This window comes from Pan paniscus, chromosome 22, assembly GCF_029289425.2.
Source record: "Pan paniscus chromosome 22, NHGRI_mPanPan1-v2.0_pri, whole genome shotgun sequence".
NCBI lineage: Eukaryota > Metazoa > Chordata > Mammalia > Primates > Hominidae > Pan > Pan paniscus.
This window is the reverse complement of record NC_073271.2, coordinates 37965786-37991476: the sequence shown is the minus strand read 5'-3', so window position 1 is coordinate 37991476 and position 25691 is coordinate 37965786. Positions and strand designations below refer to the sequence as shown.

At 48.6% G+C, this 25691-nt stretch overlaps 1 protein-coding gene across 1 annotated transcript in view; it reads left to right on the top strand.

The window, feature by feature from the left end:
• The window catches only part of C2CD2 (C2 calcium dependent domain containing 2), a 68908-nt gene that overhangs the window by 33327 nt on the left and 9890 nt on the right, over positions 1-25691 (top strand). Inside the window, exons 4-13 of the mRNA XM_014343203.5 lie at positions 1708-1812; positions 2436-2558; positions 6058-6181; positions 8343-8451; positions 11262-11326; positions 13031-13155; positions 13619-13793; positions 14948-15061; positions 19057-19184; positions 21420-21729. Coding sequence (XP_014198689.3) covers positions 1708-1812; positions 2436-2558; positions 6058-6181; positions 8343-8451; positions 11262-11326; positions 13031-13155; positions 13619-13793; positions 14948-15061; positions 19057-19184; positions 21420-21729 — 1378 coding nt within the window. The remainder of the gene's footprint in view (positions 1-1707; positions 1813-2435; positions 2559-6057; positions 6182-8342; positions 8452-11261; positions 11327-13030; positions 13156-13618; positions 13794-14947; positions 15062-19056; positions 19185-21419; positions 21730-25691) is intronic.

Here is a 25691-nt window from a genome sequence, read left to right as displayed (position 1 = left end):
GCAGGAGGCGTTCCCGCTTCTCTGATGTTCCTCCAACCAGAGATGCAAGAGTGGTCTCCATCGACTGAGCCGTCTGTGTCAAAACAATTAAAGTGCACTTTTCCACTAGAATTACCCAATTTTTTTCCTAGAATTACCAGACAAGGAAGGCAGGTTGGAGACAGTTATGAAGTAGAAGTCATCGTTTTTCTCTTAACCCTGCTTCTAGCATGAGGTGAGAGTCCACTTACTCAGATAGTCTGAAGTCGTTCTTCCCTTTTGTTTAGGAGTGGGAAAGGAATGGAGATCTGCAAAGTTAAGATTTTTGCTTTGGACGGAGCATCTAGCTGAAGAATAAAGGATGCAATATTAGCTTTCTATGGCTGTGGAAACAAATGACCCTGAACAGTTTAAAACAGCACAGATTGGTGATGCCATCGTGAAGGAGGCCAGGTGTCCGGCCAGGCCCAAATCCAGGAGCTGTCAGGGCTGCCTGCCTTAGCGGCAGTCACAGGGGAGTCTGTTCGTTGCTTTTGGGGTTGTTGGTAGAATTTCATTCCATGGGATTACGGGACTGAGTTCCATTTTCTTGTGGCTGTCAGTGGAGGGCCATTTCCGGCTCCTTGAGGCACCCCATTTTTCGGCTCAGGGTGCCTTCCTCCACGTCCACACCCGCAGGGATGCCTGCAGTCCTCACGTCACATGCCCTGGCCCCTCTTCTCCCGTGCTCCCGCACTCTTCAGGACTCAGGTGTTTCCACTGGGCTCTTCGGAAGGACCCAGGGTCATCTCCCCATCTTGAGGTCCTCCCCCTGTCACACCTGCCAAGTCTCCTGTGCCCTGTAGGGTCTCACAGTCACAAGTTCCAGGGATTAGGGGGTGAACATCTTTGGGGGCCGCTGTTCTGTCTCCCAAATGGACAGGGTGGGATGAGGCATCCTTAGAGATGGAGTCCAGTTAGAGGCTGCTGTGGCGGCCCCAGCAAGAGACAGTAAAGATGGCTTTGTGCCGCACACAATCTTCAGGGCTGTTTGAGTGTGGGGCAGGGGAGCCCATGCCCAGGATTAGAATGAGGCGCCCTGGGCCCTTCTCTCACTCCTCTTTCCTTTATGCCTTGCGGATACTCCCAGAAGGAGAAATGCAAAGCACAGCAAACTATCTATGTTAAATAGACTGCAAGGTTTGATGGCATCTGGTTGTCGACCACCAATGCTGAGGTTCCTCTTTGAGGGGTAGGTTGAGGCCAGAGAAGGGGCAGGAAGGGCAGGGGGTAAAGAGAGTTTGGGGTCCTGCTCTCCATTTTGAAAGCACATTGTATGCCAAGTGGAAAGCTAAGCAGTTTTCTGTGAAAATATGATAAATGAGCAGGTACACACATACATACACACATGCACACTGATGCAGACATGTGCACACATACACACAGGCACACATGCTCACATGCACACTTCCGCACACGCTCAAATACACATGCACACGCACACACATTCACACTCACATGCACACACATGCTCATACATGCACACATGAGCACACATGCTCATACGCACACATGCGCATACACACACTCACATGCACTCATACATGCTCACAGACACATGCTCACATGCATACATGCACACACACGTGCTCACACACACGTGCTCACATACACAGTCACATGCACACGCACATGCACATTAAGGCTTTGGTGGAAAGAGTGGCCCTCTAATAACTTGTTTTTTAATAGCTGGAGTTCCACATGAAGGAGAAGAGAGAGGACCTCCAGATTAGCTGGTCTTTCATCAGTGTGCTGGAAATGGCCGTTAATATCCAGCCCAAAGCACTGGGGGAGGTCAGTCCGTAAGTTTTTATGATTCTTCCATTGGCATGAGAACGCACGTGTGTTAGGACAGTCTGCGGTGGGGAACTGAGTGCATGGCTGGTGTTGCTGGCCTCCTTCCCTATCCCAGCCACTCCTTCTGGGGCTGGCTTGGGCCTCTCAGGATGTGGATGGGCCCTTTGGCTTGGCAGGGCCTGCTGGGGGATGGCTTTGATGGATTGGATGCAGGGCTCCCACCTGAGCTGCACCTGCAGTCACCTGGCCATTTAAAAAAAAACCCTGAAGCCTTCCCTGCCCCACCCAAGATGCAGGTTTAATTGGCTGGGGATGATTTTAGCACTCATATGCAGCCAAGGCTAATGACACCGTAGGTACCTGCTTGACGCTCCGCCATGTCTGACGATCAGGCCCTCTCTCCCACGGTGAGGGTGCTGCACTCGTAACTTGGGCTGAGTCCGAAGGCTGCTTCCAAGGGCAGGGCGTCCTTTCTTTCCACAGTTTTTGCAAAGACAGAGCTAAAATCTGAAGGTAATTTCCTTCCTTCCTTGCATGGTCTTAGTCACCTGAAGACATGAGATTGGGAGCAGGGAGTGGGCTCGCAAAGTCGATTTGTCAACTTTCTCCTCTTTCACCAGGACCAGGTGGCTGAGACAAGTGCGATGTCTGACGCTCTCAAGGACATCTTGAAGCATTTGGTTGGTTCTGCCTCTCCATCAGTGGTTCTGATCATCAAGCCCACGACTGTAAAGGAAGCTCAGGTAAACTCATCTGGGTGCTGTGGGTGCATCTGAACCCCATTAGGCACCATGGCCCACCTCTCTTGGAGAATCTGTGTGCGTTTCCAGCGTTCCTCCACCTCCCGTGGTAGAGCCAAGATGGCTCGGGTGCTTGCTGGAGGTAATGATGGTGGGTGTGGGATAAAGCCTTGGGTTTGGAGCATGGGGCTGCAAAGCTTCATGAAGTGGAAGGAAAACCTGACATTTCCCTGTCCATTCAGAGCCCTAGACCTCATCCTTCCAGGACCAAGGTACCTGGGAGAGCAGCCAGTGTTGAGAACATTGCCCCAGAAGCAAGCAGAGCCAGGTGGGTGGGATAGACAGAGATGGTTTAGCCTGGGCTAGGGCCGGCCTGCTGCCCTGGTCCTGCCTGCAACAGCTCCTGCCTCTTGGAGGTCTATGTCCTTTGGGGGCACACGATAAAGGAGGCTAGTCTCATCTGTGCGACCCCCTTTTCCATATCACCTGCCTCCCTCCTCATGCTGGAGCCCCCCTATTCCATCTGATTAGGGCGCTACTCACTTTTCTGGTTAAATTCTTATCCAGAGCATTTGCCCTGGTCAACCTCATGGGCCTAAATAACACATCAGTAATCCTTTGTTTAAGGTGAGTTCTCTCAGTCATACGCTGATCTTTTTATCATGATTACGTACAACAGGCACTTATAGTCCCTGAAGTTTAAAAAATATATTTTTTTGGCAGTGGTTTTATGTAGCATGATAAAATACATCTTTATTATAATGTCCATCTTTATTATCTAGCTCTTGGTGAAGTCAGTTTGAAAATACAAATTCCTGTGTGATGTCTGTCCTTGGTCTGCAGATGTCACCAGCTGTCAGTAGGTAGAGTCTGAAGACTTTGTTTCACTGGACAGATATCAGTTGATGTCAGTGTTTGCTGCTAAGCCCTGGCCGTGGGGGTCACAAGAGTATAAGGAAGCACCATCACCCTCCCGAAGCCTGCAATATGCAGAAGGGGCACCGGGCCAGCAGAGCAAAGCAGGAGGGGTGTGGATGTCTGGGGGGCTTCCCAGGGACCTGAGGCCTGGGGGCACTCAGCCTCTCCAAATGGAGGGGACCAGGCCATGCCTCTTGGGAGGTGAGAGGAGAGTCCCAGCGCTGTCCCTTTCAGTATTTCTGTCACAGTAGCTTATTTCACATCAGACGTGACTGTTCTGAATGTGACAATCAACTTTTAATGTCAAAATGTATGCGGCTTCATAAAACAGTCGTAGATTTTTGGAATCCATGAATTTAATAGGACCCAGACGATCATAACTTCAATCATGCTTTTCCATAAATTTGTACAGTTTATTTAATCAAAATAGCATATATATATATTATGTTGGTCAGGATTTTCCAGAGAAACAGAACCAATGGGAGTGTGTGTGTGTGTGTGTGTGTGTGTGTGTGTGTGTGTGTAATCAGCTCACACAGTTATGAAGGCTGGTACGTCCTGAGATCTGCATTTGGCAAGCTGCAGCCCCAGGAGAGTCTGTGGGGGTAATTCTAGTTTGAGTCTGAAGCCCTGAGACCTAAAAGAGCCCATGATGTACATTCCAGTCCAAAGGCCACTGGGCTCAAGACCCATGAAGAGTCACTGTTTCAGTCCAAGTCTGAAGGCAGGAAAAGGCCCCTTTCCCGGCTCAAGCAGTGAAGAAGAGGAGTTTCCTTTTACTCAGCCTTTTTGTTCCATTGCGCCTCCAACTGACTGGATGAGGCCCACCCATGAGAGGGAGGAAAATCTGCATCATTGGGTGTGCCAAGTTAAATGTTAATCTCATCCAGAAACACACTCACAGTCACACCCAGAATCATGTTGGACCAGATATCTGGGCACCCCATGGCCCAGTCAAGTCGACACATACAGTTAACCATCACCCTCAGCAATTGAAAAAAAAGATTTCATCTCTGTCCCAGACAAGTAGATTGCTCTGTCCCCACTGCTCATGTCCTTGGATTTCAGGGACTTCGGCAATTCCTTCTTGGGCTCCAGCACCCTCAGCTCACGTTTGGGAAGTGCCTGGCTCAGAACAGTGTTTTCTAGGTGGGAAAGAACACCTGTGTCTCTTGAGACATTAGTGAGCATTCCCCCGAAGAAGTGCTCAGTCAAATCAGCACCCAGGGTCTCTGCCTGAAAACTTCTCACAGCATGGGGGCTGGCGCCACCTCCGAGAAGCCTGTCTGGGTCCCCGAATGCTTGCAACGAACAGAGCCTCTTTAACAAACCCGCACGTTGTGCACATGTACCCTAAAACTTAAAGTATAATTAGAAAAGAAAAGAAAAAGAACTTAAAACAAACAAACGAACAAAATAAATAAAATAAAAGAACACTCTTGGCCAGGCGTGGTGGCTCATGCCTGTAATCCCAGCACTTTGGGAGGCTGAGGCGTGCGGATCACCTGAGGTGGAGATTTCGAGACCAGCCTGGCCAACATGGTGAAACCCCGTCTCTACTAAAAATACAAAAAGAATTAGCCGGGTGTGGTGGCGGGCACCTGTAATCCCAGCTACTCAGGAGGCTCAGGCAGGAGAATCGCTTGCACCCAGGAGGCAGAGGTTGCAGTGAACTGAGATTGCACCACTGCACTCTAGCCTGGACAACAGAGCGAGACTCTGTCTCAGGAAAAAAAAAAAAAAAAAGAACACTCTTGGCAGTGGGTGACAGGTGGAACCGGGTTTGGGAAATGCTGGTTTGAAGCTGGGCTCTTCCAGATTTGGGGGTGCCTTCTGTTGGAAACACCCTGGTGTCTGTTGGAGGATGTGATGTGGTAGAAGCTGGTCCCAGCTGCCCCTGCCTCTGTCCCCTCACCTGTCCCCTCACCTGTGCAGTGCTAGGGTATGCGTAGACTTTCCTCACGTGGACGTTGGACTCTGTGTGGAGGTGGGAAATGGGTGTGGGCTGACAGCCCTGGCCGTTCCCCTCTGTCTGGCGTCCTGCTCTGTGCTAGCAGCCCTGAGTGCCCGCAGCCAGCAGAAGAGGTCCTCGTGCTCTTAAGCACCTGCCCGGGTCGGATAGTGTAGACCCACGGCAAAGCGAGCTCCATCTTCCCCCGTGGTAAGTTTTGGGAACCCTGTCTGTGGGTGAATGCACCATGGCAAAGCGAGCTCCATCTTCCCCCGTGGTAAGTTTTGGGAACCCTGTCTGTGGGTGAATGCACCATGGCAAAGCGAGCTCCATCTTCCCCCGTGGTAAGTTTTGGGAACCCTGTCTGTGGGTGAATGCACTGCTACTTGTACTTGCTGTATTTGGGGTAGAAAATGCTCCCAGGCAGGAGGATGGCGATGGCTCATTGGCTCCCTCCCTTCATATGAGAAGGGAGATTGTTTCAAAGCAGACCCCAGAGCTCAGGCTGCCTGTGCAGGTTTTCCTGTAGACACCCCACTGCCACCACCCCGCATAACAGGAGTCCAGCGGCTACTTCCTTGGCCCTCAATCTCCCCATGAAGACCAAAAATAAAGTGCTCTTTATTTTTTCAGAACTTACAGTGTGCTGCATCTACTGCTCAGGAATCCTGTCCTCCTAAACCTCCAAGGGCTCACGAGCTAAAGCTACTGGTGAGGAACATCCATGCCTTGCTGCTCAGTGAGCCCGGTGCCTCAGGTGGGTGACGATGGGAGCCTGCCTGCCTGGAGGGGCTGTTCCAGCCCCTGAGCAGAGTCAGGGACTCCGGGGGGCCTTGGATTCTCTGGTGGCATCCTCCCGTGGGGGTGCAGCGGGAGCCCTGCCATGGTTGCAGAAAGCACCTGAAAATGTAACGGGAACAAGAGATGGTAAAAAATCCAATCCTGTTTCTGCACGTGGGAAGGCCAAGGGGGGAAAGGAGTATAATTGGTTTGGCCTTTTTCATTTGTCTGGAATTGTCCTGCCTTTTTTATCTTTTCTTTCCTTTTTTTTTTTTTTTTTTTTTAACTGTTGAACCTGTATGTATGTGTTAAGCATCCTTGACCAAGGTGCAGCTTCTGCTTTCTTTTTTTTGAGATGGAGTTTTGCTCTTGTTGCCCAGGCTGGAGTGCAATGGCACGATCTCGGCTCACTACAACCTCCACCTCCCGGGTTCGAGCGATTCTCCTGCCTCAGCCTCCCTAGTAGCTGGGATTACAGGCGTGCACCACCACGCCCGGCTATTTTGTATTTCTAGTAGAGACGGGGTTTCTCCATGTTGGTCAGGCTGGTCTTGAACTCCCTACCTCAGGTGATCCGCCCGCCTCAGCCTCCCAAAGTGCTGGAGATTCTACTTTCTTAGAAAGTGGGTGAAGGGGGATGTAGGGAGTTGATGGGCATCAGATGGCTTCGGCCACACTCGGGACTCCGATGCTGGGAGACCATGGCTGCTGTTGGAGCCAAGACAAGCAACACAGAATGGATAACCCCTTCTGGGTGGTTCTGAGTCACTGTTGAGGCCCCAGACACAGAGTCACTCGGGACAGGGCACCTCTTTACAGCGCGACTCCATTTTGCCAAGAACAGGAGCAAATTGTATTGCCCGAGTATGTTAAACGTGACTTATCTTTATTTGCAAGGGGCTTCCTCCAGTTCCAAAAGCACAAATCGGCCACATCTAGCAACTGAGACTGTGCAGAGCTAGCTGTTGAGGATGTTTTTTGGTAAAAGTGCCCACATGTTGCCCTTTCAGCCTGTACTGCTTAGTGGCTAAACGTGAGCTCCCTGGACTCGGTCGGTCAGGGTTGGGGTCCCAGCTCTCACACGTACCTGTCCTGAGGCCAGGCCCCGTTCCTGCCTCTGCTGGATGTCCCCACGTCTGGGTCTGAGACTTCTCTTGAAGAGTGACTGTGAAAGCTCAGTAGCGAATGCGTGGAGGCTGCTTCACCCTGCTGCTGCGTGGTCCAGTGTCCACACATTCCAGCAATTACTGATTCCACAGTGTATTGGGGACTTTGTGCTGCAGGGAGAAGCATTGTCTCAAAGCAGAAACAGCTGTTCACTAGTGACATGTCCTACTACCTGGATCAAATACCCTGGCTAGTATCAGGTACAGCAGCTGTCTGGTGTAAGTCGGGAAATGGGAACTCTGTGAGGTATATTTCCAAATTTAGGAGTCAACACGAACTGATGTTTAGGCTTTGGCAAACTGTTAGTCTTGTCTAAAAGTGGGGACCATGCCTCTGTATATAATGGTGCTGCCTCTCGGGGAGGGTCCCCCTGGAAGCCCACGCTTGTGGCCAGTACTGACGGAGGGGGCGAGGTACTTGGGGTCAACAGCCCAGGGCTGTTGATATCAAATGTGGGAAAAAATTACTTAACTCCAATAAAGGCTGGTGCTATGAGCATTTGAAAATGGCAGATGAAAGAATTCCCACTCTCTGAAGTGGGTAAACCTCGACCTTAGTCATTTAATTTAGCCTTTTTTTTCTATGCATACAATGTCTTCATGCAATTTAAAAAATAAAAATAATGCTGGGCACGGTAGCTCATGCCTGTAATCCCAGCACTTTGGGAGGCCGAGGCGGGTGGATTACGAGGTCAGGAGTTCAAGACCAGCCTGGCCAACATGGTGAAACCCCGTCTTTACTAAAAATACAAAAATTAGCTGAGCGTGGAGGCGTGCGCCTGTAATCCCAGATACTCGGGAAACTGAGGCAGGAGAATCGCTTGAACCTGGGAGGCGGAGGTTGCAGTGAGCCGAGATTGCGCCACTGCACTCCAGCCCTGGGCGACAGAGCGAGACTCCGTCTCAAAAAATAAATAAATAAATAAATAATAAAAATAAACGCCAACACGATGCCCTTCTATTTAATTACAGGCCACATTAATGCAGTGTGCGTCGTGCAGCTGAACGATCCTGTTCAGAGGTTCTCCAGCACCCTGACGAAAAACACTCCAGACCTCACGTGGGAAGAGGAATTCACCTTGTGAGTCCGGCCGGGTTACGGGCCTGCGTGTCCACGGCCGTGTCTGTTCAGGAGCGCCAAATCCTGAAATCATTCTGCAGCACCGTGTAGGCTAAAACACGAAACCAAAACAGTTAACAACAAATGATGTCTTAAGCATCTTAAAGGTAGCTTTAGGTCAAACATGGGTTTCGTTGTAAAGGCAGCTCTTAGAGTCAGTTTTCTCCTCCTGCCCTGATATGATGAGAGGGAGCCATCGTGGGGTCTCTTACAGACACACATATCATCCAGGGTGAAAAGGGAGGGAGCCTCTGACTGAATCCAGAACCTAACGAAGAAAATAGAAAAAGGCGCTGGGTGCAGAGGCTCATGCCTGTAATCCCAGCTGTTTGGCAGGCAGAGACGGGAGAATCGCTTGAGCCCAGGAGTTTAAGACCAGCCTGAGCAACATAGCGAGACCTCTTCTCTACTAAAAGTTTTAAAAAAATTAACCGGGCATGGTGGCCCTTGCCTTGCCTGTAGTACTCCTAGCTATTTGGGAGGCTGACGCAGGAGGACTGCTTGAGCCTGGGAGAGCGAGGCTGCAGTGAGCTGTGATTGTGCCACTGTATACCAGTCTGGGTGACAGAGAGATACCCTGTCTCAAAAAAAAATAAAGAAAGTCTGGGAACAGTAGCTCACACATGTAATCCCAGTACTTTGGGAGGATGAGGTGGGTGGAGGTCAGGAGTTCGAGACCAACCTGGCCAACATGGTGAATGAAACCCTGTCTCTACTAAAAGTACAAAAATTAGCCAGACATGGTGGCAGGTGCCTGTAATCACAGCTACTCAGGAGGCCGAGGCAGGAGAATCACTTGATCCTGGGATTCAGAGGTTGCAGTGAGCTGAGATTGTACCACTGCACTCCAGCCTGGGCAACAAAGTGAGACTCCATCTCCAAAAAAAAAAAAAAAAAAAAGACTAGAGATAGGGAAAAATGTAGGCCATGCATAAATAATGGGGTAAGAATCATAAATAAAATATTATCAAACAGAATCTAGCAGCACATGAAAAATAAAACCAGCTGTGTTCATACCAGGAATGTAAGGATGTACGTGTGCTTTCTCATAAGGAAATCTGTTAATGGTGTTCATTGTATTACTAGATCAAAAGAGAAAATAAATGTATTTTCTCTACATATGTCCAAAAGACATTCAGTGATGTTTAATACCCATTCTTAATTTTTAAAAACTTAATTAGAGCAAAATTTATGGATACTTCTTTAATAAGATTTTAAAAATCACTATAAATGGTAAATACCAGAAGCAGACTCACTAAAATCAAGAGAAGGATGCCTATTGTTTTGTTCTAGAAGTATCGGTTAATGCAATTAGATAAGGGAAAAAGCCATACACAAATACCGGAAAGGAAGAGGCAAGACCAATCATTCCTTGGAGATGATATGACTGCATATCAGGACTATGCAAGAAAATCAACCCAAGCTATTAGAAAGAATAATGGATATAAGGTAGAAATGAATATTTTAAAAACTAATAGACATAATCATTTAATGAATTAGCTGAGTACCAAAGTATTAAAATTAATCATAATCTAATCCTTAAAAAATTAACAATTAGAAAAAGTAATGGAAGAAAATTTCCCGTGTGTGTGTGTGTGTGTGTATGTATATATATGTAGCTTTTATAAATCATGAATGAAAAGATGACAGCTGCCTTAGAAAACTGAACAAAATTCCTGAACTGGAAATACAAAAGCCAGAGCTACCAACGGCCATAAACTTCTGAAAAGATGTTCAGAAATAAGTAAAGTCATGCAAACTTCAGCAAAAGGGAGAGGTCATTTTTCCACCTCACAGCTTGGTAAAGAATTGATAACGGCATTGGAGGTGTCACTGGGAATAAGCATTCTGGATGCCATCAATCGGCCTAAATGAAAAACACCTCTCAAATGCACATGCCATTTTACAGGCAATTAGAGTTTTCCTAAGGAAATAATCACACGGCATGCAAAGATATATGTGTAAGAATGTGCCTCTCAGCTTGTGTATAGTTATGAAATAGTGGGGACCACCAACACATTAAGAAGGGTTGTTTAGTAAAGAGTTGGCTAAATAAAATCTCCTAAGGCCAAAGAGCAGAATACTAGAGGCCCATCCAACATGATGTTGCTCTGTAGTTATACAGAAAGACATCCACAAAATTTTCAGTTAAAAGAATAGGTTACAGGCTGGGCGCAGCGGCTCACACCTGTAATCCCAGCACGTTGGGAGGCCGAGGTAGGAGGATGGCTTGAGCTCAGGAGTTCGACACCAGCCTGGGCAACGTAGCAAGACTTCATCTCTACTTTTTTTTTTTAATGCCTTTGTAATGAAAATAAATAGGTTACGAAGGAGGAGGGAGGTATATCATGTTCCGTATTATGTCTTTAGGTCATTATATAGCTGTGCTTTCAATATGGCAGCGACTGGCCACATGTGTCTCTTTAAATTAAATTAATGGAAATTTTTAAAAATGACGTTCAGTTCCTCAGCTTGCACTGGCCACCTCTCCAGTGCTCCGTGCCTACCGCATTTGACAGCTTCTCTGTCACTGCCATCACAGAACATCCTGTTGACTGCTCTGGAAGGCTAGTCACCGAATATTAACAGTAACTGTTTCCGAATGGGGAGGTTGCAGATAACTCTTTCCCTTTTTTTGCTTATATGTCTTGGTAGTTTGTTAAATATTGACATCTTTGTCTTCCTTTCTATAATCAGAAAAAATACTCTATTTCATAAAAAGAATCAAGCATTGCATTTTTTAGGACTCATAACTTGTTTCTCTTTCAAAGCGAGTTGAATGCCAAGTCGAAGGAGTTACACCTGCAGATTTCAGAGGCTGGGCGATCCTCACAAGGTGGGTTGAGCAGGAGGACAGAGGCCCCGCCCTCTGGAAAGGTCCTCCGCCGCATGACCTCGGCCTCAGGAAAGGGCGGTGGGAGATCCAGCAGAGGAAGCTGACCGCTCCTCTAAATGACTTTGGTTTTCCCATGGGAGTGTTTGGTCGAAAGGCAATTTGAGTTATTAACAAGGTCATACATTTTGGGGAAACGTTCAACTGGATTTTTTGTTTGTTTTTTTAAAAAAATCCAAAATCTTTTATGCAACAATTCGTGGCATAGAGACGTAGTTCTGAACCTTCTTAGCTCCAAGAGACCTCCTTTTTTTGGAAAACAAAAACAAAAACAAAACCTTTTAACTGTAGTAAGATAAACAACATAAAATGTATCGTCTTAACCATTTCTAAGTACATAGTTCAGGGGCAGTAAGTACATTCACACGGTTGTGCAACCATCACCCCCATCTATCTCCAGAGCTTTTTCATCCCTACTCTACTGCCTGTATGAATTTCACTGGGTTTTTCCTTGTAAAATAAACCACAGAGGTTTAAATTGAACTCAGGATTTATACACAAGAAAGCAACAATTAGAGGTAAAGTCACTAAAACACTAAAATGAACGTGGGCCTGTATGTGTGTGTGTGTACACATCAGTAGTTTCAATATTTGTTAGGTTTTTAAAGATACAAATATTTTCTTAGATTGTAAAACTCTCCCCATAAACATACCAAAATTGGGAAGCCCTTGCCCAGCCTATCCAGCAATAAAATCAAGCCATTTGGTTACCTCCTAAAGTGAGAAAGTTGTTATTTCTCCCAGTTAACTAGTTTTATATCCTAGTTGTTAGCAAGAATCCTGAGGCGACTTGCTTGATTTTGGAGTCCCGAGAAAACTGGGATGCCCGTGAGATAAGAGTCCTGAGAGAGAAGCCTAACGCAGGTCGGGGACCTGCACAGCATGGGGGTGCTGTTTACCTGGAGAGAAGTCAACTTCTGATCCCATTCCTGGGTCCCCACTCCTTCTGGCCTCACTCAGATTTCATTCCAGCCCAGCCTGATGGAGTCCATGAAATTTCAAACTTTACAAAAACAATGCAAAGAACAGCCACATAACCTTTACTCAAACTCACGTATCCTTAACATTTGCCCAGTTTCCTTTACTATTTGTGCTCATGCTTGGTCTCTCTCTCCCTCCCCTTACTCATTTTCTTTTACACACACACACACACACACACACACACACACACACACACACACACACACAACTTGAGGGTAAATTGTATGCATCTTGGCCCTTTATCCTCAATTCTTTAGTGTGTATTTTCCTAGGAATGGAGATACTCTCTGCTGTGTCCACGGTACAGTTGTCACCTCCCTGAATTTACATTGCTGCAATTCCTTAGCTTATGCCCATCTTCCAGTTTTTGTCACTGGACGACCCCATGATGTCCTTCAGAGCAGTGACCTTTCCACTCCGGCACAGGGCCGGACATTGCCTGACTGTCTTATTGCTTTAGCATCCTCTGTCCTGCGGCGTTTCCACAGCCTTTCTTTGTCTTTTATGGCATCGACATTTTTCAAACATTCTGAAACGTGAGCACTTCCCAGTGGGCTGGATGCACGGGAGGAGCGTGTTCCGGCTGCTGCGCGTGTGGGCCTGTCCGTTCTCACGGAAGCCCGGGAAACATCAGCGGCACCCCTTGCCTGTCTCCTGTCTTTTCAGGTCTGCTGGCGACGGCGACAGTTCCTCTGGACTTATTTAAGAAGCAGCCTTCTGGGCCACAGAGCTTCACGCTGACCAGCGGGTCTGCCTGCGGCAGCTCGGTGCTGGGCTCGGTCACGGCAGAGGTAGGGCGAGGCTGTCCGCCCTAGGAGCGTCTTCACTTATGTCTGCAGAGTCTCACTCCTGCTTCTGTGTGAAATAAGAACTCCTCCAAGAGGAGATGCTGTTTCATCGTACGCAGGACCAGACTCGAATAGAGCACGTTCTGTCCACTGTACAATTGAGTTGTCTGCTGGAGGAGATAACTGTTCTGGATGCCATTTTATGGGCCTACCCCAAAAAGGCCTTTGAAAGTTTTGCTTGGTTCCCCAGCTTCTATTCTGTTGTCATCATTATGTGTTGAGCTGGCTGTGCGTAAGGTTGGGTCTGTGTCCATTCTGGGAATATCCAGGTTAATTGGAGATGCTAAGTGACCTTAAGGGAAGGAATTATGAATTATGGTTATTTCACAAGAAGGCAGCGTTACCTGGCTGATCAGCCTGTGCAACTTCCACAAAATCAGAAACAAGTAACGCGTCTTCTCTGCAGTTCTCTTACATAGAACCTGGTGAGTTGAAATCCTGGCCCATCCCTCCCTCTGTTCCTGCTGCAAAAATAGAAAAGGACCGCACAGTGATGCCCTGTGGGACTGTGGTCACTACTGTCACTGCTGTGAAGACCAAGCCTCGCGTCGACGTGGGGAGGGCGTCCCCGCTGAGCTCTGGTGAGACAACAGTAATGCAGTCGAGGAACTTTCTGCATGACGCCTGCCTGTAACCACCTTGTCCCCACAACTGCAGAGTTCTGGAGCCTGCAGCGCCGAGTGTTAGGAAATTCTCACAGCACAGGAAGGGTGCTAATTGGCCACACTTGTGCTTAGTTTGTTGTTGTTATTGGATGACAGTTATCTTTCTCTTCTGCCAAACACATATGCAATAAACTGAAACAAGGTTCAATTCCCATGGTATATTCTGAAGCTAAAATCTAGATAGTGTAAATAGTTGCACTTAGGTGTAACTCCAACTAAGTTAAATTAAGAACTCAATTGTAGGGCTGGGTGCAGTGTCTCACTCCTGTAATCCCAGCACTTTGGGAAGCCGAGGTGGGCAGATCACCTGAGGTCAGGAGTCTGAGACCAGCCTGACCAACATGGTGAAACCCCATCTCTACTAAAAATACAAAATTAACTAGGCGTGGTGGCACATGCGTGTACTCCTAGCCACTCTGGAGGCCGAGGCAGGAGAATTGCTTGAACCCAGGAGGCAGAGGTTGCAGTTAGCTGAGATCACACCATTGCACTCCAGCCTGGACAACAAGAGCAAATTTCAAAGAAAAAAGCAAAAACAAAACAAAACAAAACACGAACTCTATTACCTGTATGTGGGGACAGCACACGCTTTTTTCTTGAAAAACTCAAAGTGAGTGGTCCTTGTAGACTTTCTTCTGTGAAAAATCATTTGCTAGAAGGCTTGACGGGCTGTCATTTGAGATCCAGCTGAATTCTTTACCTGTCTCCACAGCCACTGCCTTGGAGACAGAAGTTTCTGTATAAGCGTATGCTTTATTTCTCAAAATTCATACTGCATCTCTGCTTGGGCAAAAGCATTATCCTCCCAGAGTGCATGAGTTGGCACAGTTCAAGGATGCAAAATAGAATGGGAAATTCTGGCTTAGTTAAAATGTTTCTGAAATTTTATTTCAACCTGGACTCCAGACACCACTCTTGCCCCTCCTCCCCTCAAAACGGCTTTCGTTAAGCTTTGCCTTTACCAACTGCACACACCAGAGTTGCAGTGAGGGCTGTCCTTTCACTTTTCGGTAACTGTTGATCCAGTCAGCCACGGGGCTGCTTTTGTAATCAGGATCTTCCTCTGGCAGATTCTCCGGTGAAGACTCCCATCAAGGTGAAGGTGATCGAGAAGGACATCTCTGTCCAGGCCATCGCCTGCCGCAGCGCCCCCGTCAGCAAAACACTCTCTTCTTCAGACACAGGTAACTGAGACACGCCCACATCGCTCTCCCTCTTAGCACCTTTGGGCCTTTTGGGCTGTTCTGATATGAAGTATTTTCCTTTCAGAATTTGGAAAAAGTTGTTTTGGGCCTGGTGTGGTGGCTCACACCCGTAATCTCAGCACTTTGGGAGGCTGAGGCGGGTGGATCACTTGAGGTCAGGAATTTGAGACCAGCCTGGCCAACATGGCAAAACCCCATCTCTACTAAAAATACAAAAATTAGCTGGGCGTGGTGGCGCATGCCAGTAATCCCAGCTACTCAAGAGGCTTAGGCAGGAGAATCGCTTGAACCTGGGAGGCAGAGGTTGCAGTGAGCCGAGATTGCACCACTGCACTCCAACCTGGGTGACAGAGCGAGACCCTGTCTCTTAAAAAAAAAAAAAAAAAAAAGTTTTGATTTGCTTTTGTTTTGTTAATGAGTGATGAGTGAAGGAGAGGGAGAAAAGGGAACTCCAAATTGATCAGAGACCAGGAGCGGCATTCATATTCCTGCTACATTTTAGGGAATGCTTTAACAAAATAAAAAGCCAGCTGAGACTTTACATTTTAAATTTTCTGTTCATTTTTCTCTTGCACAACACGCTAGCTACATTAATAGCAAATAAGTAGGACTCGGGACATCATCATCACGGTCACTTTAATTTTGTTCACCACTTTCTGCTTAGACCAGCTTGGTAGAAGTAGTTTTCCCTTCCACTAGGAAATGGTCACTACGAATAGGAAATGCAAATTCCCTATTTTATGGTCAGTTTCAGGTAATAGACATTTTTGAAGAGATGTCTTACTGACTCATTAAATCACTGCGCAATCTAAATTTGGGGATTAACTTTCTCCCTTCGCCTCCTCGTGACCTGCTCTCAGGGGCAATGGATGCTTCCTTCTTGCTTAGCTCTCCCACATTCGCTGAGTCCTGTGTCTGACCTTGCCCAGGTCAACAACTGGGCAAGGTGGGGCAGTCAGGGGAGTGGAAAGTTCTCACTGGAGGGGCACTGTCTTAACGTGGTGTTGGATTCTCAGCCTGGTGAAAGTTTATAACTGCCTCCTCCTCTCGTGGGAGGTTTTATGGTTTTTTGGATACTACCCCGCTGGGTCCCCCACCTGCAGTTCTGGGACGCAGGCCCTGCCCCTCCTTTCGTTACCAGAAAAGGATCTTGATCTAGACCCCAAGAGAGGGTTCTTGGATCTGGTGCAAGAAAGAATTCGGGGCGAGTCCACAGAGTAAAGTGAAAACAAGTTATTAAGAAAGTAAAGGAATAAAAGAATGGCTACCCTGTAGGCAGAGGACCCGTACGGGCTGCTGGTTGGCTCTTTTTCTGGTTCTTTCTTGATCATATGTTAAACAAGTGGTGGATTATTCATGAGTTTTCTACCAGAGGGGTGGCGATTTCTCAGAACTGAGCGTTCCTCCCCTTTTCAGACCACGTAGGGTAACTTCTTGCCTTTACCATGGCAGTTGCAAACTGTCATGGTGCTGGTGGGAGTGTCTTTTAGCATGCTAATGCGTTATCCTTAGTGTATCATCAGCAGTGAGGACAGCCAGAGGTCACTCTCATTGCCATCTTGGTTTTGGCAGGTTGTGGCCGGCTTCTTTACCGCATCCTGTTTTATCAGCAGGGTCCTTGTGACCTGTGTCTTGTGCCGACCTCCTAGCTCACCCTGTGAGTAAGGGCACCTCATCTCCTGGGAGTACAGCCCAGGGGGTCCCAGCCTCATTTTGCCCAGCCCTTATTTGAGCTGGAGCCGCTCTGGTACTAATGCCGCTGACGCTTTTGCCGCTGCCCCTGATGCCCCTTCCTCAGTTTCTTCCCCTGGCAGTGCCCCCACTGCCCATGCTGTGGGGTCCTGTCACGTGGGCAGGATCCCTCTTAAAAGACCTGGGCTGATGTTCCCACTGTGGGTTCTGATGCATGGTCCATGGAGCCGGCCCCCAGGCTCACCGGCCACGGTGCAGCCGGGCGCGGTAGCAGGTGTCCAGGCTGCACCTGGCACCTGGACCGGGCTCTCGGGGGACTGAACAGAAGCACTGGGCCTGGCGTGAGGAGGACGTGCTCCCGACACGTCTCCCTTGGTGGCTTTGGGAATTACAGCACAGCTTTCTCCTAAGGAGTCCTCCCCAACTCCTTTCTCGAGCACTTCTCTCGTCTCAGTGTGGGTCAGTGGCTACACAAAAATCTGTTCCTCGACTCACAACACTCCTGACGCCAAATGTGTAGATTTTCTATGGCAAGCAATTTTCTGTTTCTCTGCAGACACCAACTGGGTGTCCTACAATTTAATTCAATTCTGGCATTACCTGGAGTTAGCTCAGATCCCACAGGTGAAAGGCTCAGCCCCACAAAACCACCCTCCCACTTTAGATGCCAGGTGCAAATAGTGGGTCCCCAGGTTACCACACTTTTGTCCCACTTGGCTACAAATTGGGGTTTCCATGACACACTCCTCGGGTTCCATAATTTGCTATAATGGCTCACAGAACTCAGAGAAACACTTTACTTGGGTTTACCAGTTTATTATCACACAAATGCACAGCCAAATGAAGGGGCACAGGGCACAGTCTGGAAGGGTCCTGAGTGTAGGAGCTTTGATCTCCGTGGAGTCGCCCCTTTCCCAGTACGTGCATGCGTTGGTTCACAACCTGGACGCTCCCTGAGCCCTGTCATTTAGGGGTTTATGGTGCTTCTATAAGTAGGTATGTAGGCATGATTGATTCACTTATTGGCGTTTGGTGATTTGAGCTCAATCTCTAGCCCCTTTCCCTTCCCCACAGGCGAGAGGAGGGCAGAAAGTTCCAGCCTTCTAACCACAGGGTTGGTGCCTCCGACATCCAGTGCCCATCCTCATTAGCGTTCACTCGGGTGGGGTGCAGGGGCTTATTAGGAATGAGAAAGATGCCCCAGCTCCGTGGCTCTGGATTCAAAGGGTTTTTTTTTTTGTTCTCTGTGCCAGGAGCCAGGGAGGAAGACCAAGTATCTATTTATTATTCCCCAGTGTCACTGTTGTCACCGGTTCTTGGCCTCTGTGGTCTTATCTTGACTCCCTTTGGAAATGCAGCATCTGTAAGCCTCAGGCCATGGCCAAAACTGAGACAGAAGTTCCTTTTACCATCCTGCTACTTTAATAGCTTTGTCATTTTGACTTTACCTGAGCAGGAAAGTGTAAGTTACAAGCATCAGCTGTGAGTCAGAGAGGCCTGCTGGTCATCTCAGCTCTGGGGCCTCCTGGCTGCTGGACATACTCCTCAGTGGTCAAATGGGATAAAAGGAAGGACCTGCTCATGGGGTGTGGAATAGGAGTAAATGAGAGAATGTGCACAGAGCTCTGTCTCTGAACAGCACCTGGTTTGCCGTAAGCATTCTATTGATGTTGGCTGGTGTGTGTTGTTATTAACCTGGGGGAGGAGGTGCTTTTATTAACTGGCCCTTCATAGCTCTAGTTACTATTCTATGTATTTAGGCACTCTTGGGAGGGAAAAGGAGTCACTACCTTGCCTTTCAAAGTTCAAAATCTTCCAAAGGGTTAGATATTTTTTGTTGTTGTTTGCTTGCTTTTGCCATTTGCCATCAACTCTATTCAGGTATAACTTAAATAAATAAAATCGGTGAATCTTAAGCAGACACTTCAGCGAGTATCTTGTAACTACCCAGGGAATCAAGTTGTAGACCTGGGGTCAGCAAACAGCAAACTATGGCCCATAGGAAAAATCTGGCCCGTCACTTGTTTTTGTAAATAAAGTTTTACTGAAACCCAGCCATGCTCATTTATTTACCTGTGGTCTCTAGCTGGTTTCACTCTATAAAAGCTGCATTGAGAAGTTGTTACAGAGACCACCTACAAAGCCTAAACAATTGACTCTTTGGCCCCTTTTAGAAAATATCTGCTAACCATTGCTTATCGACCATTTCCATTATCCCTGGAAGTTCCCATGGAAGTCTTTAATTTTTGCTGATGAACTTAACACTGCCTTCCTTCTGGTAGAATTGTTGGTGTTGAATGGTTCGGATCCAGTGGCTGAAGTGGCCATTCGACAGCTCAGTGAATCTTCAAAGCTGAAACTCAAGTCGCCACGGAAGAAAAGCACTATTATCATATCAGGGATCTCCAAGGTACCATCGTGGTGGCTGGGGAGGTGTTCATCTGGTCATCTGTCAGTGACCTGCTGCTCCTCTGCCCTTTGAAGAAGTTAGCCCAAGCACTTGGTTAACGTCCAGAGAGTTCCATTTACAAATGTCAAATTATGTTCCTCACCCCACAAAGGAGTCATGTGTGGTGTTGTGTTTACACAGTTTATCCTATTCACCAAGGACACGGGAGACTTTCTAATCGGGGACGCTTTACACGTTGAGAGGTTGGCAAATCATTTCAAGAAAAATTATCGAAAGAGAGGAACATGATGTAAGACTCCCCTTTGGTACAGAACCTCTGCTCTCGTCACCACCCAGTCACGGGGAACTTTCACTTTCCACGTGACACGTTTCCAAAGCCTTTTACTTTTTTGCAGTGAATGTTTATTCCTTTTGTAATCAGAGAGAAATGAACATTGTAGTGTCCCCCGTGGACACTGCACTCCCTTTCTCCCCCTTCTCCCACTCTGGGACGTCTGCTCAGAGCAGGTGGTGGCGAGTGTGTGGTTTCAGCTGCGGAGAGGCCAGCCCCTCAGGTAAAGGGCCATGTTACAGATCCTTACTCTTTTTATTACATGTTTTAAAATTGATTTTAAAATTTTTATCTATCTATTTATTTATTTTGAGACCAGCTAATTTGTTATGAGACTGGCTAATTTTTGTATTTTTGGTAGAGATGGGGTTTCACCACATTGCTCAGGCTGGTCTTGAACTCCTGGGCTCAAGTGATCCATCCACCTTGGCCTTCCAAAATGTTGGGATTACGGGCGTCAGCCACTGCTCCCGGCCCTTCCTCTTTTTTGACATTTTCGAATGAACAGGTGGAGGGAGAGTTGGGAAGATTTTGATTTGGAGTAGCAGGGGGATGGGTGGGTGGGCCAGAGGGCACGCAGAAGATGGATTCCTCAGTGGCTGGGAGACGGGCCGGAACAGGACCTCGGAGGTGCCAGAGATGAGTCATCAGCCTTGCCATTGTACCCAGAGGGTGGCCTTGCCCCGCGTCCCAGAGGCAGGCGGGTGGTGTTTTGGGGGCTTCCTGAGCCCCTCCAGGGGCCCTCAGCAGGGATCCATGACCTCTCTGGAAGTCCGGGGCCCAGTAGTTGGGTTTTCTTCGCTCTTGGGTGAATGAATGAGCAAAATAAGGACAAGACTCGTGGTCATCTCCCCTATACTTTCTCTAAGATCATATTTAAAAATCACAAAGAACTCCTGGATCTTAGTATTTAATGTTCTGAATTCACCACAGTGATTATTTTTATTGGTGCTCAGATTATCTAATCTTTATTTTATTTTATTATTTTTTTTTGAGATGGAGTCTCGCTCTGTCGCCCAGGCTGGAGTGCAGTGGCGCAATCTCGGCTCACTGCAAGCTCCGCCTCCCAGGTTCACGCCATTCTCCTGCCTCGGCCTCCTGAGTAGCTGGGACTACAGGCGCCCGCCACTACGACCAGCTAATTTTTTGTATTTTTTTTAGTAGAGACGGGGAGATTATCTAATCTTGAGTCAGTGGGTGCTTCCACAGGCTGGCACTTAAGTCAGAACAGCACAGTTGTCCCTAAGCAAACACCTATGTCACTGCCACCCACACCGAGAACAGCATGACTGGCCCTCAGGGAGCCCCCATGCCCTCCTCCCCAAACTTTCTCCCCTCCAAGGAAGGGAGCCCCCGTGCCCTCCTCCCCAAACTTTCCCCCCTCGAAGGAAGCGCTATCCCGACTCTCAGAGGTTCATTTAGTGCTTAAATATTTTTACACAAAATATAATTTTTGAGAGGATGTGCCGGTGAATTTCCACTTGCAGGTAACATAAACGTGTAGGCACAAAGACAGCTAAACCCGAAACACCCACGGCCACTTCCTTTGTGCTGTCGTGGACTCTGAAGGACGGGCTCTCTCTCTCGCATCTCATTTCTGCAGCTTGCCACAAACGCTCCCACCGCTAGGCCCATCTGCGGGAGGAAGAGGGTTAACCTCTGAGCCCCGGGGGCCAACCCCCAGCTGCCTAGGGATCCTGAGCCCTGGCTGTAAGGGAGACCTTTTTTAACCCAAGCATGAGCAACGGCCGTGATGTATAAGCGCCTTCTCTGAGGCCCACGGCTGCATCTTCTGAGACTTTGAAATCAGCTGTCAGAATGTTTTGGAGAGTGCTTTTCAGGTCTTTTCAAACCCTCCCTTCCTTTCATGTATCCCTTATCATCTTCCCCACTGCCCCTGACAGACCTCACTATCTCAGGACCACGACGCTGCCCCGATGCAGGGCTACACGGCCTCTGTGGACAGCACCCACCAGGAGGACGCCCCATCCCATCCGGAGAGGGCGGCAGCCTCTGCCCCGCCAGAGGAAGCCGAGTCAGCCCAGGCATCCCTTGCCCCCAAGCTCCAGGAGGACGAGCTGGACTCCTGGGACTTGGAGAAGGAGCCACAGGCCGCGGCATGGAGCAGCCAGGTCCTGCTGGACCCCGACGGTGATGAGCTGTCAGAGAGCTCCATGAGTGTCTCGGAGCCGGGCACTGCCAAAAAGCATAAAGGTACCTGCTCCCGAGCCCCCCATCCCGGGCCCCCCACTTAGTGGCTTTGCGCTCATGCTGGCTTCCAAGCTGAAGTCATCTGCCTTCCTTCCCTTTGTCCCCTACAAACTCCCTCCCAACCTCACCCCTGCCCCTCCAGAAATGCCCTGTGCTGAATGTTTGAACCCATGGGGGGGCATCTGCAGGTCCTTCTGTGTGAGGGTTGACGTCGTCTCTGCATTTGGGGTCAGTGTGTGTCCATGCATAGAGGCCCCTTCCTCAGTCCGGGCTCGCTCCACCTGGCTTCCCGAGGGGTTACCAAGAGCCGTACACAATGATGGGCCGCAGAGACTCAGAGCAAGGCCAGGCAGAGCCTGGGGCTCCTTCCACTGCCGATATGGACATCTTTGCTCCTTTGTGCCTGTCAAGAGTCTCCCTGCACCTGAAACAAAACCAGACCTCACCACCTGACCCTAGGAGGCTCTACAGGGAGAAAAGCTCCTGGGAATAATGAAGCGGTTAACTTAATATGTGGGTGGTGAGGAGGTGATCATTTCATTAGTACTGATTGCTTCCATTAGCCCTAAGTCCGTGCTTTAAAACTATAAATTCCTTAAGCATGTGCAGATTTGCCGAGACAGTGCCTTGGCATGAGTAACCTGAATGTATTTGCTAAGGACATATAGTCTAGGGGCTTGGGGTCCGTTCCAGATGTGAGACTCACCGAGCCTCAGCATCCTCCTCCATAAGATGAGGAGCATGGCCACTGCCTGCGCCCACCTGACTCCACCATTCGGGGGACAAAAGGACATCTTGGTGCAGAAGACAGGACTAGGGGCAAGGCAGGCCAAGCCGTGAGCTCAGGTGAAGCTCAGCATTAACTCCTGGCTCTGGCTCTTGTGTGGGGCTCCAAGGCTTTCAGCGGAAATCTCAGGACGTCCTGAGACCTCTGTGTCGGGAAATCGATGGGGCTCCTTGGGGGAGCTTTGTTAAGCGCTGCTGTCGCTGCCTTTTGTCCTCTGTTCTTGATGCCATAGACCAGTGATTCTCAAGCCCAGCACTTTTTCCCTCCAGGGAATATGGCAGTGTCTGGAGACACCTTAGTTGTCACAGCTGGGAGTCTGGGGTGCAGTCAGCATCTAGTGAATAGAGGCCAGGGATGCCACTCAGCGCCCTGCCGTGCACAGGACACGCCCCCACAAGGCAGCCTCACAGTGCAGCATGCTCTGGTCCCAAATGTCCCTGGTGCCAAAGCCCACAGCCTGCCGTGGGCTGGACTGTCTGAGTCTGTCCTCTTCCCCTCTCTCCCTGTCTTTGCTTTGTGTCCCTCAGCCATGGCACGGCGGCCTCCCTCTCCCATGCCCCCCTCCTTGCCAGTGCAGAGTCGTGATAGGTGTTGGGGGAAATGGAAAGTTAGAAGAGGAAAGGGAGAAGGAGGAAATTTCCTGGATAAGATTTCAGACCCGTTGGACTCTTGTTTGCCCACTGCCTGGCCTTGGGGTGCTTGATGCATGGACCCCCCTCCACAGAGCACTTGAGGGCTGTAAGCTGCACGCTGACCTCTGTGACAGGCTCCTGTGCTCCTGTTAAGAGGCCTTGGCTTGGGTTATGTCAAAGGTGACCTGGTCACCTGACACACACACCTGTGGCCTATTCTTTGTCTTGTAGACAGTGAGTGCTGGGCGAAGCAGGACAAACATGGGTGCAGGGTGGGGTAGCTCTTCCTCTCCCTTACCTGACTCGATGGCCCGTTTCCTCTTGTCCTGGCAGAACCCAACCCCCCGTCCGCCCTCCTCATTCCTTCTGAAATGCCAAGCCTCGCTCACTCTGTTCATGCAAAGATCTGTGTTCACACAGCCCCTCCTCCCTCCCCCTGTCTGATTTCCCTTCCGGGAGGTCTTTCCCTGGGTTTCCATCCTTGCTGTGTCACCCACCCTGCTCCTCTCCCTTCACGGGCCAGGTGGATGAGGGGTCCACCCTTTCGGGACTGGGTGTCGGGCAGGTGTGCTGGGGGCTGGGGCTGGCCACCTGCAACGCAGGCTCAGAACTTGCCGGAGGCTCGGCATTTGGGAATGCAGCAGAGAGGCTCAGCCGTGCCGTGCGTTTCACTCCTACGCCCCTACCTCATTGACCCCAGGTTTTTGAACAGGACATACTTGGCAGCAGTTTTCAATGTTTCCTTCCAGTGCTTTTAAAGAGACTTGTAATTAGCATCTCTGTGAGATGCTGTCACAATCTGAGACGATTCTGTGTTATGGGTGCCAAGTCATTTTCATTTTTCAACCAAACATTTTTCAAAACTGGTGATAGAGGGTGTCTTTTTTAAAAACTAAAGCTTGTTTTTTTTTTGGTTTAAGAACCACCTGTATCTTCTGTCCTGCTAAGGAGTTTGTATTCGGTTTCTGAGAGTGCCTGTGTATTTAGAATCCTCCTGAGGTTCTGCTGGTTGGAAACCAGCCCGCACAGGAAATGTATTCCCCAAATTTTTATTTACTTTTAGTTTAAAAAAAGATCAGTGAAGTTGGTCGTGGATATACTTAGCACCACTGAGCTATGCAGGTAGAAATGGTTAAGAGGGTATATTATGGGTGTGTTACCACAAGTAAGCACAAAAGTTTCAAGGGAGGTTTTGGGAAAAAAAACTTGGAACAGTAAGAAACCTTGCCAAATATCCTGCACAGTGGCGTCCTGTGTGCGTGTGGTGTCTGTAGATGGCTCAGAACCCTTACCCACGTCCACTCTGATGTTGCTCTTGCATAATTCTTTCTGCCTCTTACTTCTCTTCATCTCATGCTCATTCCCTTTAACTTAAGAGGATCGCTATGCCAACCAGAATTAATTGCCTGCACAGTAAGTTATTTTTGTCTTATTTTTTTCAATTACACGTAGACGTCCTAGGAGTGCAGCCTGTAGCTCAGCAGCCGGCCGACCTGCCTGCCTCGTGTTCCCTCCCCACTCCGCCTTTACCCTCCTAGGTTGCTAGTTCCGCGTGTTCCTCCTGACAGTGCTGTGGCTGAGGTTGTACAGCGCCTATCAGGTGAGGGCGCTCGCTCTGGTACCTGATGTGGCCAGGCGACCTCGCTGTGACCCCCACAGGAAGAAGCTGGTTCCCTTTGTCGTCCTCCAGAGCTAAAAAGTAGTCGCTTCTATCAACGGACCATCTGTGGTTCCAGTTGAAATCCAATGCTGTTCTTGGGAAGCCAAAGACAATTGTTTTTTTTTCTGGTCATTGTTTTTCTTTCTGCTGGGTTTTACGACAGAACCTTCAATTCGCTATTTATGTCTGTTAGACTCTGTAGAGACAAATAGGAATACATTTGGAAATATTTATGACATTAGAGCTATAATTTAATTATGTTTAAATTCTTTCACGTATTTGTTTATACTTCAGGCTTCTTGTGATTTGTTTTTTAAACCTTGTTACAACCAGGGAAAGACTTTTCTTCTTCTCCCTGTCTCCCATTTAAAATCTTGGTTACTTGCCTCAAATTTCACATAACCACTCCCCAAATTATCTTCAGGAATCTTGAAGGTTGCGGGTGAGGTCTAAGTCTCGCTTCTTGCTGGTGGCGTAGAGAAGGTAGCCTGGAGTCAAGTAGTCAGGCTTCATGCAATCAACATGGCCCCGGCTATTGTTGACCGTAGCGTGAACTTCACTATCAGCAAAGGGCAACACATTCTGCAGGCTCAAAGTCAAGCAGATGATCTGCTTGATCCAGACCATCAGTTACTGGATCAGTCACAGTCCTCCAGAGAAGCAGAACCCATAGGTTACATATTTAAGGAACTGACTCATGAGATTGACAGGTCTGAAATCCGCAGGGCAGGCAGCAGGCCAGAGACCCTGGCAAGAGCTGATGCTTCATTCTTGAGGCAGAATTTCCTCCTCCCTGGAAAACCAGTGTTTGCTCTTAGGGCCTTCAGCTGATTGGATGAGGCCTACCCACATTCTCCAGGATAATCTCCTTTCCTTAAAGTCCACT